The sequence below is a fragment of the Chaetura pelagica genome, unplaced genomic scaffold (genome assembly GCF_000747805.2).
Source record: "Chaetura pelagica isolate M959 unplaced genomic scaffold, ChaPel_1.0 scaffold10, whole genome shotgun sequence".
Taxonomy (NCBI): Eukaryota; Metazoa; Chordata; class Aves; order Apodiformes; family Apodidae; genus Chaetura; species Chaetura pelagica.
The window spans coordinates 326,274-340,489 of NW_009952263.1; the positions used below are offsets into that span (position 1 = coordinate 326,274).

The 14,216-nt window shown below is 38.4% G+C and overlaps 1 protein-coding gene across 1 annotated transcript in view; it reads left to right on the plus strand.

The window, feature by feature from the left end:
• Positions 1-3,516: 3,516 nt before the first annotated feature.
• Positions 3,517-14,216, plus strand: part of CPNE4 (copine IV) — a 182,017-nt gene continuing 171,317 nt past the window's right edge. Inside the window, exon 1 of the mRNA XM_010007483.1 lies at positions 3,517-3,701. Within this exon, the coding sequence (XP_010005785.1) occupies positions 3,522-3,701 (180 nt within the window). The 5' untranslated portion in view covers positions 3,517-3,521. The remainder of the gene's footprint in view (positions 3,702-14,216) is intronic.

Sequence of the window (14,216 nt, forward strand, 5' to 3'; positions counted from 1 at the left end):
ATCACAAGTTTATACACATCAATAAGATCCATCTAAGCCATGAATCTGAAAAATGTCAATAAAGCACATTATTTCTACTAAATGAACTCTAAGTATGCCAGAAGGTCCTCGTTTTCTTTGTATTCCATAGGGTGCTATCAACGGATTTTGTGGGGCTTTTTTTGGTGTTGTTTTTTTGGTGTTGTTGTTGTTTTTTAATAAACCTTGGTTAATGTATTGGGTGTTTGGATTTCAGCACACTGTATTTGAAGGTGGCAAAACAGGTTTTTTGCAGTCGGTCCTGCCTTCTTCCTTGCTGTTTCACCATGGAGAGGAGAAACCAGAAGCCTGGGTCCTGCTTCCTTGTTCTGTGCAGTCAAGCACTGGCTAATGAGTTTGTGTGGGAAGTGTGTAATGATACACTGTTTTCTTCATTTCAAGTGGAAATGAAAATGAATGTATGCAGCAATGAACTGGAAACTTCAGTAGTATGTGACTTATCAGTTAGTCAACTTATTTTTGTATCTGTGCAATTGCTTTCCGCTCACAGATTCAGTGACTATTAAAGTCATGGGGACAAAGAAGGAATAATGAGATTCTAAGGAAGCTAAAAAGGAAGAGTCTGTAGCAAAGAAAAATGAACAATCTATTAGTCCATCAATAATATACGCAGTTATTGAAAAAAATCCCACAACTTCTTACACAATCTAACTTGTCTATGTTTACGTAAAATAATACTTTTTTTTAGCCACTTTCAGTAGGCTCCAAATCTGTTTCCCAGGTCCCCAGCTTCCTGGTAACATGACATCAGGACTACAGCCCAAACTGGTGCTTATATTAAAAGAAGAATATAATGGGACAAAAGAATAAAACTATGGCTTGATCTTTTCCATTGATAAATTTAGAACTTGCAATAGCTGAAGTAATAGTTGTAGTCATAAAAAGAAATATAATTTTATACTTACCTGCTGTTCTAAAAAAAAAACAACCCCAGTGTATAATTATTGTGGGAGGAAGGAAAATACATTTCTTCCCCCTCATTCTGCTCCTTTTTCTCCTTTAGTGTTGAGATCATGTGGTATAATTAATCACCAACCTATCTCTCCACAAAGGATGACATTTCATTAATGATTTAAGATGTGCATGAGACAGAATTAACCCAATTTTCAAATGGATTTCAATTTGGAAAGGGCAGTATGTAAAAATGTCTTGTAAATGTGTGGGTTGAGCTTGTTGAACAGCTTTCTGAAAGAGATGGGATAATAAAATGACGAATAATTAGACAGCAGTCCCTCTCTGCTACCTCAGTTTCTGATGATCTTTTTGTAAACCCAGTTGATGGAAACTTAGGTACCTGACATCTTATATCAGGGGTATGTTAGAAATAGATTAGAAAAAGTAAGCATTGTGATGATTGCTAGCAAAATACATACAAATAAAATTTTAACTTTTAGTGAAGTAGCTAAAAGCTAAATGGCTTTGTTGAAGTTACCACAACCTCATTCTGTTCTCTTTCTGGGGAAAAAAAAAAAAAAAAAAAGCGCGACATAATGAAGAAAACCAGTCTCCCAAGTGTTGTCTTGAGATGTCACTTTTGGTAGCACATTTTCCTGACATTTTTTGGTGTGTTTTGTTGATGTAGCAGATGTCAGGTCCCTCTTGTATGCAGAACATTGCTTCTCAAATTATGGTGGTTCTGATTAGGTTAGATCCCAGTTCCCTCTGTTTGCTTTTCATTCAAGCTAGGACTGTGATCTTGCTGTCACTGATGTGAATTTACCCAGCACAAAATGATATTCCCTGCCCTGTAACAGGCTGAGATTTGAGAGATGCTGGTCTATTTTCAGTATCAAGAGTATTTGGTAAAAATGTATGAGAAGCTGAACTAGTGTATACGCAGCATTGAAGTTCAGTATATTCTTTGGGCTTTATAGCGTAGCCTGCTACTACCATTTTCCATGTTTTGTGTAGTTTTTCCCAGTCATATTTTCTTCATTGTGGTAAATCCAAAGGACCATAGTTTAGGTGACAGCACTTAAAAGTAACTGAAAAAGGTTATTTCGATCTTAGGATCACTGTGGTCGCGATGTGGCTCAAGTTTCAAGAGGTCTGTTTTGCCAGAAGGATATAGGCCCATAGACCCTGAGGTAGAGAGTGGTTGGAGTCCATTCACTCCAAACCCAACAGACTGGAGTCTTCACAGAAATCAGTGGTCACATATTAAGTTGCTGTATAGATTTGAATAATTGTAAATTGTTAACAAGCTTTTCTTTCCTCTTCAAGGAGAGCACATCATCTGCCTCATCATTCAGACTTACATTCCTGAAGTTTATCTGCATGTAGTAGAGGTCTGCAGTGTATTGCCAACTTATGTATTGCCAACTTATCTATTGCCAAGCAGGGAAACTGGATTTTCCAAAGGTGTAGTTTAGTGGGTTTTGTTTGTAACTTGCAGAATTGGGGGAAATAAAACTTCACTTTCATTTCCGTGTCACCAAAATTTACCTTCTGTCAAAGCAGTTCTCAAAAATCATTAACTTCTGAGAACAGGGTGTTGTGAAAGAGACAGTGAAGAGGTTTGAAACAGACCACAAGAAACATTTTGGTTATTTGGTAAAATAAATCTGTGCTCTAAAAGTTTGAAATTATTTTTTTGCAGCTCTTATGTATGCAGTAAGACAGGGTGAAAGCACTAATCCTTGGGTCTTCTTGTACTAGGAAACGGATTTTTAGGGGTTACACTGTGAAACTCAGAAAAAGGGAGCAGATTAAAGTCTTCCAATATTCTTTATTGAGGCAAAAAAAGGTCATAGTGGTTTTGCTAATCTCTATGTTTGTTTTTTGTTGTTTGTTTTTTTTCTTTGCTTCTGTTGAGAGCAAAGGCTTGAGTTGCAGGATTGGTGTGGGTGTGTATGATGAAGTAAGGGCCAGAGATTCATAATATTCCAACCACGTGTTGTTGCCATCAATCCTGTCTACTTGCTTAGGGATGGAGGAGGTAATCTGCAGTAAGTGTGGGGACTAAAATGTATGATAGAATTTAAGGTTGATGTGAAGGGGGCCTTCTACAGCAGTTACACAAGAAGTTTGTGAAAGATGAAACACATGCTTTTTAGACAAAATATGGAGAAGTTAAAGCAGATTCAAGAAGTGCTGAACAAATTTAATTTACCCTTGTTACTAGCATGAGATTTTATCAGGAATAATGCAGAATTACCATCCTGTCTATCCTTTAGCCTGAGGAAATGCAGTTCTCCAAACAGGAAGAGAGCTAGTAGTTGAGGTCACGGTTCCTTCCCAGAGTAAAGCGGCATGATGGAAAGTTTCATTCTAAAGTTGGCTTATTTCTAAACATACAAGACTATGTATTTCTTTCTCCCTTAGGTATTTGTTTGATTTTATTTTTTCTGCTTTTGCTCTGGATTGCAGCTAGGGAGTCTCACTGGTTAGCAGAAACGTTGTGTTGGCTTCCGCATGGAAGGAAGGACTGTACTGTGCCTGCACTGCCCTTAATGCATCTTTTCTGTCTTTCAGAAAAAGGAATGAAGAAAATGAGTAACATCTATGAATCAGCAGCCAATACCCTGGGAATTTTTAACAGCCCATGCCTGACTAAAGTGGAGCTGCGAGTTGCATGCAAAGGCATATCAGACAGGGATGCTCTCTCAAAGCCAGATCCTTGTGTCATCCTTAAAATGCAATCACATGGCCAGTGGTTTGAGGTGAGTATTTAATATAATAAAAAATATTCTTCTGATGCTTTAGGATGGCATAGAGAAACTTAGGCAAAATTCAAATAGGAAGAACAATAAAGAGAAGAAGCAATTTGAAGCCTGTGGCTTAATCTTGTATGAGTGAAAGGAGATTTTCCATTAACACTAACACACTTTGAATGAGATTCCTAATGATACTTGGAACTTCTTTTTGGAGTCTAGATTAAAAATGAAGATGATTAAAGAATGAAACATTGTAAAACCTTTTCCCTTGGGCCCTCTTGTTTTATAAAAGCTATGTAACAGCAGAGATAATGATAGTGACCATCATGCTTTCTAATCTAAAGAAGAAAAACGCTGTGAAAGAGGGAAGTATTTATTACTAGCTGGCAAGGAATTTGGTGAGAGTAATTTGATTTTCAAATTTGGAGCATTACAGCTAGATTCAGAGTTGCCATTAGTAACTTAAAATAATGCATTTGCCTCATCAATTTGTGTAGTATTGCAGATCGTATATTTGATTAAAATCCCACTTTGTCATTTTACCTGATCGTAGAAACCATTTGATTGACAAATGGAAACGGGATGTCTGAGAGACATGCAAATAGTAAATAAAGAACATTATAATGGAATGTAATATTTTAAGTGAAATCTTAGGGTTTATTTTACTTAAAAGTTACTTCTGAGTGTTTGTGATTAATCAAGCTAAAAGGTATGAGTTTTAATGGAAAGTATGCATAAGAAAAATAGCAATGCATTAAATCCAGTTATTATTTTGAGTGAGTATTCATCCTTCTTCTTTCAACAGTTTTAGCATTCAGAAAAGATTGTTATCTATCAAAAGATAAAAATAGTAATAGCTGCTAGCATATAGAGGAAGCAAAATCCTAGACTGATGAGTTTTTTAGATTAGCATTTTCAGCCAAGTCTGTCAGACTTCTGGGGGTTTGTTCCAGTTGTTCCAATTGTCTCATTTTGGCTTATGGATTTCTGAAATTTTTCAAGTGCAGGGTCTGTACCAGCATAGCAAACTTAAGATTATTTTTTTTTGGCTGTAGTCTTCTTAGTTCACTGCTGTGGAACTATTAGGTAGGTTTCTGGTAGAAAAACAGTCCATAAGTCGAAAAAAACCTCTCATGTTTGTTCTAGTGCTACAAAACCAGTATCTTAATGTAATAGAAATTTAAGGTGATATAATAGCCTCAAAAAAGGTAATTCTAGCTAGCCATGTAGAAAGGAGAATTTAGCTGCACTGTAAGTAATCACTTAAATAGTAGAAGTTAACCAAGCAATGAATCAAAGGTAAAAATAAGTAAAATGCCCCTTTTTGGAAAGGACAGATTGAGATATTTTTGGCCACTTCAGTTCTCTGAATAACTTTGAGTGCATTTCACACAGTTTGTCTGTGGCCAGTTATGAGCAGGATAAGTATCTTGAAAGAATATGTTCTTATGTTGTAATGGAAATTTCCTTTATTTGATGCTGTTTTTAATTTGCAAAGTGATTGAATAGAGGATTTTGTACAGAATAGATCTGTTCACTGATACGATTCTCATCTTATGACAGTTGCTCCTACTGTCTGATGAAGGTCCAGGTTATTAATTTTAGTATGAACAAGAACTTTTTATTAGTTTATGTTCCTATCAGTGCTGCAGAGCTAATACAGCTCTGACATGCTGAGCCCTTTCCTATTCTGGCCCACACATTCTCAACAGAATAGTTAATTAAGTTCCAGTTGCTGAGCTAAATTTGGCAGAGTTGTTCAGGTATAGCTGAAGATGTAGTTGGCTGGAAGAGTCTTCTGCTGTTGACAGTCAATGATTCAGCAAGACCTGAGCGAGTAGACAGACTAATAATTTTTTAAAAATCTGGTTACCAAGTGAAGTGAATATATTCAACATAGAAATCACAACCCAAAGAGGAGTGGAAACTAAAAGTTTTGCATCTATGAATTTAGTGACTTCACAAACTTGTCCTGAATTTCAACATATCTTAAACACCCTGAAGGTTGGATGTCTCCAAACAGACTGCAGCAAAACCCAGCATTACTGAAACATGCATACTAATTAGATATTCCTGTGGTGTGGAGGATTTATGAACAGGGAGCAGCTGGGTTGAAGGTGCCTGAAACAGATTGTGATCTGTGTATGGTTGTCTTGCAAATAGGTGCTGTTTAAAGATATGGAACGTACAGAGGACTGAATGCCCAACCCCTACTGGGCCAGATGCAGCTGAAGCTGGTGGGCTTAAGGAGATTTGTGCATGCTATTTGAGACACTAGGATGTGATGGATTCACTTTACAGATGCAGACAATCCCTGAAAGTGGGAAGTCTGTGCATAATGTCTGGGAAAATTTCAAGAAACCGTATCAGCCTCTCATTGAGGCTGTTTTGGATTTTTTAATACTTTCTTTTTTTTTTCAGTTCTGCAGTACTGTGTGTGTATATATGTGTGTAAATTGTGGCACCTGCACGTATAGAATGAAAATATCTATGCTGGTGTAGGGTGGGTAGGAGCTGTTTCCAGAGATTGGAAATGACATATATATTGGGGTTTTTATTTGCTGTGGTTTTTTTTGTTGTTGTGGTTTTTGTTCGTTTGTTTTTGTTTTGTTTTTGTTTTGGTTTGTTTTGGGTTTTTTTTAACTGTGGTTGTTTTTCTTTTGGGTTTTGGTTTTTTTTTTTATCACAATGTCTGAGGTTGGAAGGGATTTCCAGAGGACATCTGGTCCAAACCCACTTCTCAAGCAGGGACACCTAGATCCAGTTGCCCAGAACAGTCTCAGATTATTTTTAATATATATAAGGAGGGGGACTCCACAGTCTCCCTGATCAACCTGTGCCAGTGCCTGGTCACCCTCACAGTGACAAGTGTTTCCTGAAGTTCAAAGGGAACTTCTGTGTTTCAGCTGGTGCCCATTGCCTCTGGTCCTGGCACTGGCCACTACTGAGAATAAGCCTGACTGTTTTCTTTATATGTTCCCTTCAGATATTGATATATGTTGATAAGATCTCCCTGAGGGTTCCAGGTATGGCCTCACCTGTTCTGAGTAGAGGAGAAGGATCGCCTTCCTTGATTTTCTAGCAATACTTTGTCTAATGCAACCATGGGTACCATGTGCCTTTGCCACAAGGGTACATTGCTGGCTCACGTTCAACTCTGTGTCCACCAGGACCCTCAGGTTCTTTTCTGCAAAGCTGGTTTCCTGCTGGTTCCGCCCCTCAGCATGTACTGCTGCATGGGGTTATTCTTCTGCAAGGGTTGGGCTCTGCACTTCCCTCTGTTGAACTTCATGAAGTTACTGTTGGGTTGTTCCTCCAGCCTGTCAAGGTCTCTCTGGATGGCAGCATGACCCTCTGGCATACCAGCCACTCCTGCCAGTCTGGTGTCATCTGCAGACTTGCTGAGGGTACACTCTACTGTGTCATCCAGATCAATTACAGTGTTAAACAGGACTGGATCCAATATTGATCTCTGTGGTACACTGCTAGTTACTGACCTCCAACTAGACTTAGTGCTGCTGATCACCAGCCTCTGGGCCCCACCATTCAGGCAGTTTCCAATCCACTTTGTTCTTTGCTTATCCAGCCCACATATCATCAGCTTTTCTATGAGGATCTTACGAGAGACAGCATAAAAGTCTTCGCTGAAGTTCCAGGTAGACAGTAGCCACTGCTTTCCTCTCATCTGCCAGGCTGGTCACTTCATCACAGAAGCTTGTCAAGTTGATCAAGCATGACTTCCCCTTGGTGAAGCCATGTTGACTATTCATGATAGTTTTCTTGTTCTTGGTGTGCCTGGAAAGGGTTTCCAGGATTAACTGCTCCATCACCTTCCCAGGATTCAAGGTGAGGTTCACTGGCCTGTAGTTCCTTGAGTCATTTGAGGATTGCCACATTATTCCTCAGATGTGAAACCATTAAGAGCACAGGCAGAGCATGGACAATTACTCAAAGGAGTCTCAATGTTGTCCTCCGTTGTGGCCCCTATATGCTTTTTGGTTTTCCTCTTCCTGTCTGGGTGGATGTTTCCTTATAAACAAACCTGCATGTCCCTCCACGTATGAATGTTGATGCTATCTGAGCACTATTTCCATCAATCTAGAATTAAAATTATCTGTCTCTCCTGTGAAAATCGGCAGTTTACTCTTTCTCTCACACAAAGTTTGCTCTTTCAGCCTGAGATGGCAGCATCTGGTATAGCAGAATTACAGATTATGTTATCCCTGTGTACTAAAAGACAGTTTGCTTCTCTGGGGCTGAATTTTAGCTCTTCTAGCCTTAGTTTTTGGCAACTAAAGCTAAACTTGCAGGGTGGCCAAATGTGAATAGGTTTGTCTACTGAAATAAGTTAATTAAATGTTGACCGAAAGCACAATTTTGGTGAAACTCACTGAGTCCTGATACAACTGTGCTGGGCAAACCCACAACTTTACATTTTAGTGTTTTAAAAATAAGAGGCATTCGCTTGTCACTTAGCATGACGTTTGATTTGAAGGATCAGCTTGACATGATTTAAAAAAGCAAAACCGAGTTTTCTTTTTTTTTTAGTTTTTGCTTTGAGCACTAACCCAGAACATCCACGCAGACCTTCATGCAGAGAGTAGAGACTGGTTAGCTTGGAAGCGCATTTAACTAATTAATGTGTAGAGTATCTGTGAAGCCTACTAAACAGGCTACCTAGGCATCAGGATACAGGAAGCTCTTCATGTCTATTTGCTTTTCCCCTTAGTCCTGCTCTCTTGCTTAACTTCTAATTTAATTCCAGAGTCCTCCTTCTTCTGCCTCCTCACCTGCCTCAGCTCCCTATTTCCATTCCCAGCACCACTGCCAACTTGTTTTGCTTCTCTGCATATTGGAGAGTGGGGAAGATTCCCTGCCCATTCTTAGCATGGAGAAAGGATCTGAAGAGAAGACCTTGAGGCAGACTCCAGCTACTTGTTTCCATAGTTACCTAAGTCTCTCTGATGTTATCCATCTGTGGCTGTTACAGCCCACCGCAGAAGCCAACAAGCCATGAAATAGGGGAGTCTGTGGGTTGCCATGTTCCATGACTCCACCAAACTATTCCAAAATAACTACAAAAACACTGTGAAGAGGAGAAAAAAAGTAGTGTGTATATATATAAATAAACCCAAATAAATGACTTTTTTTTTTTTTTCTCCAATTTTTTGTAGATGAACAGAGTAATAGTTAAAGCATTTGGATGGAACTGAAAGTTTAGTGATCAGGAACAAAAATTGCCACCTCTAGCAGCCATACAGAATCAGGCTCAGGGCCTGTCTAATCCTGTCTTGCATTTGCTAGTTGGGGACAGTGAAGAAGGGTGAGAGCAGAAAAATATAAAAGTGTCTTTCCACCATGCTCTGCTAGCCCTCAGCAATCTGCACCTTGGGGAGTTCTTCAGTAAGAATTTATCTCTTTGTATTAAAACAAACAAATAAAACCAAACAAACAAAAACCCCCCACGAAACCCAAACAAAACCAAACCAACCAAAAAAAAAACATTGGTAGATTTCACTTCCATAACTTTATGCAAATAATTTTAAAAGTTTTTTGTATTTAAAAAATTAAATTCCATTTTATCCTGGAACATAGAGTTCTGCAGCTCATGTAGGTGGTTGAAGATAGTTATATTACTTGCATTTTTTGAACATGAAACTTACTGATTAATTTTGAGTCCCTTATTTCTGTGTTCTAGGAGACATTATGAAAATCCCTATTCATTTTCTCAGTGCCATTTGGGATTTAGCCTTAAAATTTGTTTATGGCTGTACAAGAAGGTGACTATTAATGTCCTGTATTTTGAAGATTAAGCACATCTATCCTGTTAAGGAACATGGATTAATTTGGATGGCTATTTGAACCCCGTTTATTTAAGAACATTTTAGGGATCCAGTATCAAAAGCTAGTGCTAGATTCCCATAGAGATTTTCAATCAGTGTTTTTGGAATTTATTCTTTGCTATAAAGAGTTGCAAGACTTCACAGTGGACTGCCTTACTGAATGTTGGCTTTTTGAATTATTATTTTTATATGTTAGACAATGCTAGAGCAAATTCTAGGTACTCCTTTTCTGATTTCACTCTTAACATTCCAACTTGGTGAGCAGACATCCTGAACAAAATTAATTGTAATTAATGAGGTAGCAGTAAGATGAACATCTCATTTTATAAAGATTTTTCTCCGACAAAGAAAATTATTTGCAAAGTTTCAGTGAAATGTTTTGGATCAGATTATGCTCAATCTGGTGGCAAGGAGATAGGTTCACTGAATAGCTATTATGAAATTAGCTCTTCTCATTGTGCAGAAACTTCATATTCATTTGCAGATTTGGGGTTTCTTCTCTTCCAGATATAGAAAGGGCCTAATAATTGGAAATTAAATACTAGATTTATTGAAAATACTTTTGGATTCATGCAAATCTTGTTCGATAAAAGCCAACAGGGAAGAACTGAGTTTTTAATTGAAGCAAGCAAGACCTTAATTGGAAAAGATGGGCAATGAGATTCTTTTTAATTAAGCCACCATGAGGCCAAGGTCCTGCCATTCCTGGCTTGAAGCCCGGTTCTCTCACGTATATCTTTAGAGCACTTAGTCTTGTGCACAGATCTGTGCCCTACACATCTTGCAGCTGATGATGTGTTTGCTCAAGTGCCGATTACCGACCTTTGGACCTTAGAGGAAACAGGAGCAGTCCTGCTGCATTCATTCCCTAGGGGATATTCCTAGAAGATGATACTTAAGAGTTCTTCAGGTGTCATTAGAGCCTTTTTGTTTTGACTTGTCAAACAGAAAGCTGTACTTTTATTTATACAACAGCAATGTTCCTGTGTATGTGTCTTTTATAGTCTATTGTATCTTCATAATTCCATATGGTAGTTTTCTTTCTCCTTTTTCATTAAGCATTCGTGGATGCTAAGGAATGCTTCTTTGCTCAAGACTACTTGGTATCCTCTGTTGCTACCAAGATTTGCTTTTAGCTTCTGCTTTCTGCTGCTAGTAAATTTCCCTGATGTCTGTCTGTATGGTGCAAGTGACAAAGACAGCTCATCTTTTCCAAACACCACTGAAGTCTGCAGGGTCAGGCTGCAGGCCAGTTGAATATTTTATCTCTGTCCACTCTCAGCCTGAATTCATCTAAAATGGATATTTTACTTTCCAAGACTTGGTATTTTGAAAACATCCACTGTTGCAAGGATTTGCCTGCTAAAGAGCTCCTGTCATTAACTCTTTCAGGATAAAGAAAAGTTGTCCACATGGACACAGGCCTGTTGTCCAACAATTTAAGCACAAGAGGGCCCTGATGCTGCCAGCAAATCACCAGCTGTCATCTGAGAAAAATAAACTTGGTATATTCCCTTGCAAATTCTTAGCCTTACAGGTATCTTTAAAAAGCACATGTTCTTTGAAAGACCGTTTCATTATAATGAAGGCAGGAGGAATTCATCTACTATGAATTTTTCCTTCATATCCTGCAGAACGTATTTCATAATACTCTGTTAAACTCCTAATGCACTGAGTACATTTTTACAAACATATATGCATAAACTCAAAACCTAGAACTACATTTTACATTACCTTCCTTCTTAAAAAGAAAGACAACTCTCTTCCCCTTCCAAGTCTATTGCAACTACTTATGCAAAGTCAGAAGTCTGAAAACAAATGGCTGTAAATCTTACATGTTGGCAAATATTTCATTAGAAGCTGGTACTGGGAATTTTTCCTCCTGTGCCTAGTTCAGTAACATGAACATCATTAGATTTTGATGAGATTTTTTCTTTTTTACCCCAGGTAGTAATAAGTGACTATTTATTTTAAATCCATTGTATGATTACTCTTTTTTGGTTTTATCTCATCAATCATTGCTTCTTTCTCTTGAGCCTTCTCCTTGTATCAGCATTTAAACATAGCCACAGTGCTTTTTTTTTCTTGTCTTTTTAAATCAACTAGTCTTTTAAAATCAGCTAGTCTTTGAACTTGAACTCATTGAAACCAGACAGATTGTCTCAACTGAAGTAAAATGCTGTCACTTTGAATCAATATATATGAACCATCATAAAGTTCCACTAGCTGAAACAGCAGTTTCTGCCTCTAGTGCAGTTTGTGAAATGCAATACATGTGCAAATGAGATAAAGAGAAAAATTGTGTTGTAGGAATCTGCTTTTGTACTGAGAGTGGTTGTGTTTGGGCTGGTTGCTTCCTTTCTACCAGAGCTGTGGAATCACCTGCCACAGCAGGAGCAGGAGACTGACTTCTGACTGTATCTGTCCAACTATATCTCTTCAGGTCTCCCATCTTCATGTCATGGCAGAGTGAAGAGTTTTTTCTCATAGTTTACATAAATGAATAAAAACAAGTGTACCCTTGGGAAGTCAGGAAGAAGCACTTACATAGAGAGGTGGTAAAAGGTACATGGTCTGTCCCTGATTTTTGTGGCCTGGAGCATCCTCTACTGGGAAGATCTGCTGTTGGAACCAATTTCCAGGATTCTTCTTCCTGGTAAATCTGACCCTGAGAGAGCCATGGAATTGAAAGAACCAAAAGACTCGTGGGATCACATAGTAATTTTTTCATGTTGGGAAATAATTACTTGCTCAAAAATCAGTTAAATACTGTATTAACACAGGTGGAAATCTGAATGATCAGTACTTGTTTACATCCTCATTCAGTTTCCAGTTGGTCAGAGATTGTGGAAATGATTGAAGAGCTCTGTCTGTTCCTTGTGAACCATTTCTGTATAACTGTACTCCAGCAGCCATCTTCAATTAGCGTGCATCACTGTTGATCAGTATTTCTAATGATCTTAAGTTGTCGTTGCAAGTACTGCCTTGTAGCTATATTAACTGTTTGATGGTTCTTAATTAATGCTTCACTAACTTTTCACAACTTTTTCTCATGTTTATTTTCCATCAAAGCTGTGACTCTTAAACAGTGTTCTCAGTCAGATTAATAAAACGAGCTTTATAATATTTACTTTTTAAAGTGGTTTTATTGTATGAGTAGGGTTAAAAAATATAAAAATAAGGGAGACCATTCAGAATGTTTTCAAAATCTAAAGAGGATGTCGGGAAAAGGAAGGCTTTAAAGTTCTCCCACTGCTTAGTTAATAGTGGATAACTGGCTTGATAATAAAACATATAAATGGATAGGGTCAGTATGAAGTTGTCTGTCACACCTGTAAAATGGAATACTGGTGTATGGTATTTATTAGTAATATTCTTCACATTATCCAGAAGGTCAGGAGTGGGTCTGAACTGATGAAAGGTCTGGAGAATAAGCCCTGTGAGGAGAGACTGAGGAAACTGGGATTGTTTAGTTTGAAGAAGAGAAGGCTGAGGGGAGACCTCATTGCTCTCTACAACTACCTCAAAGGAGGTTGTAGTGAGGAGGGAGTTGGCCTCTTCTCTCAAGTGAATAATGACAGGATGAGAGGAAATGGCCTGAAGCTGCACCAGGGGAGGTTTTGGCTGGAGATAAGAAATAATTTCTTTACGAAAGAGTGGTTGGACAGTGAAACAGGCTGCCCAGGGAGGTGGTGGAATCACCATCCCTGGATGTGTTTAGAAGAGGTATAGATACAGTGCTTAGTGACATGATCTAAGCACTGAACAGGTAGATAAGGTTATGGTAGGTGGATTTAGGTTATGGTTGGCCTTGATGACCTCCAAGGTCCTTTCCAACCTGAATGATTCTGATTCTGAAATGCCCTCTGTTCTATGGCTAGCTGAGGGTGATTATTTTCTTCTGCTGCAGAAAGAAATTAGCCTTTCTCTAAAATCTGTAGCAGTAATCCCCGATTACATGAAAAAAGGATGCTTGAGAGTTCTGTACACAAGTGTGTAAGGACAGCCTTTGTGCAGAATGATGGCCTCATCAAGTATAAGTGCTTAAACGGGAGAGGTACCTTTGTTTTCCTGTGTCCCTGTGGGACAGAGAGAAGGTAAGTGAACTGAGAATGTACAAGTGATGGGAAACCTTCAGTTGTGACTCCCTTGCAGGTGAAGATGAAAGAGCTGACAGCTATGAAGGATGAGCTTAAGAAAGTTTGCTTTCTGTCCCATCTTTCCCTGTCACTCAGGAATTAAAACAGATTGTACAAAAATACCTGGGATGTGTTTTCTGAGGCAATACTGTACCAGGTTTTTGCAGATACAGATCCTCAGAAGGCTTTTTCAGAGGCATTCAGCAAGTAAAGGAAAACAATGACCTAATAAAAAAAATAAATAAATAAAATTCTACTGCTACTTAAAAAAAATTAAAAATTGATGCTTGATGAAGAGGTAGAACAGAATACCAGTAGCTCACATGGCTGAAAAGCCTTAGGGAGAACTTTGCAGAAATCCATACCCTATCTGTGAAGCGGCGGGATGCATTATCACTACCTTTAGCATTAACCGTATCTTGAGTCCATTGAGTATTCTTTGGCATCAACCAAAGGAAAAAGTACTGCAGTTCTGCATGGGAGGAGTTGCCATACTGCCACCAGCAGCCCAGCATTCAAAAAAATACTGTTTTTATTCT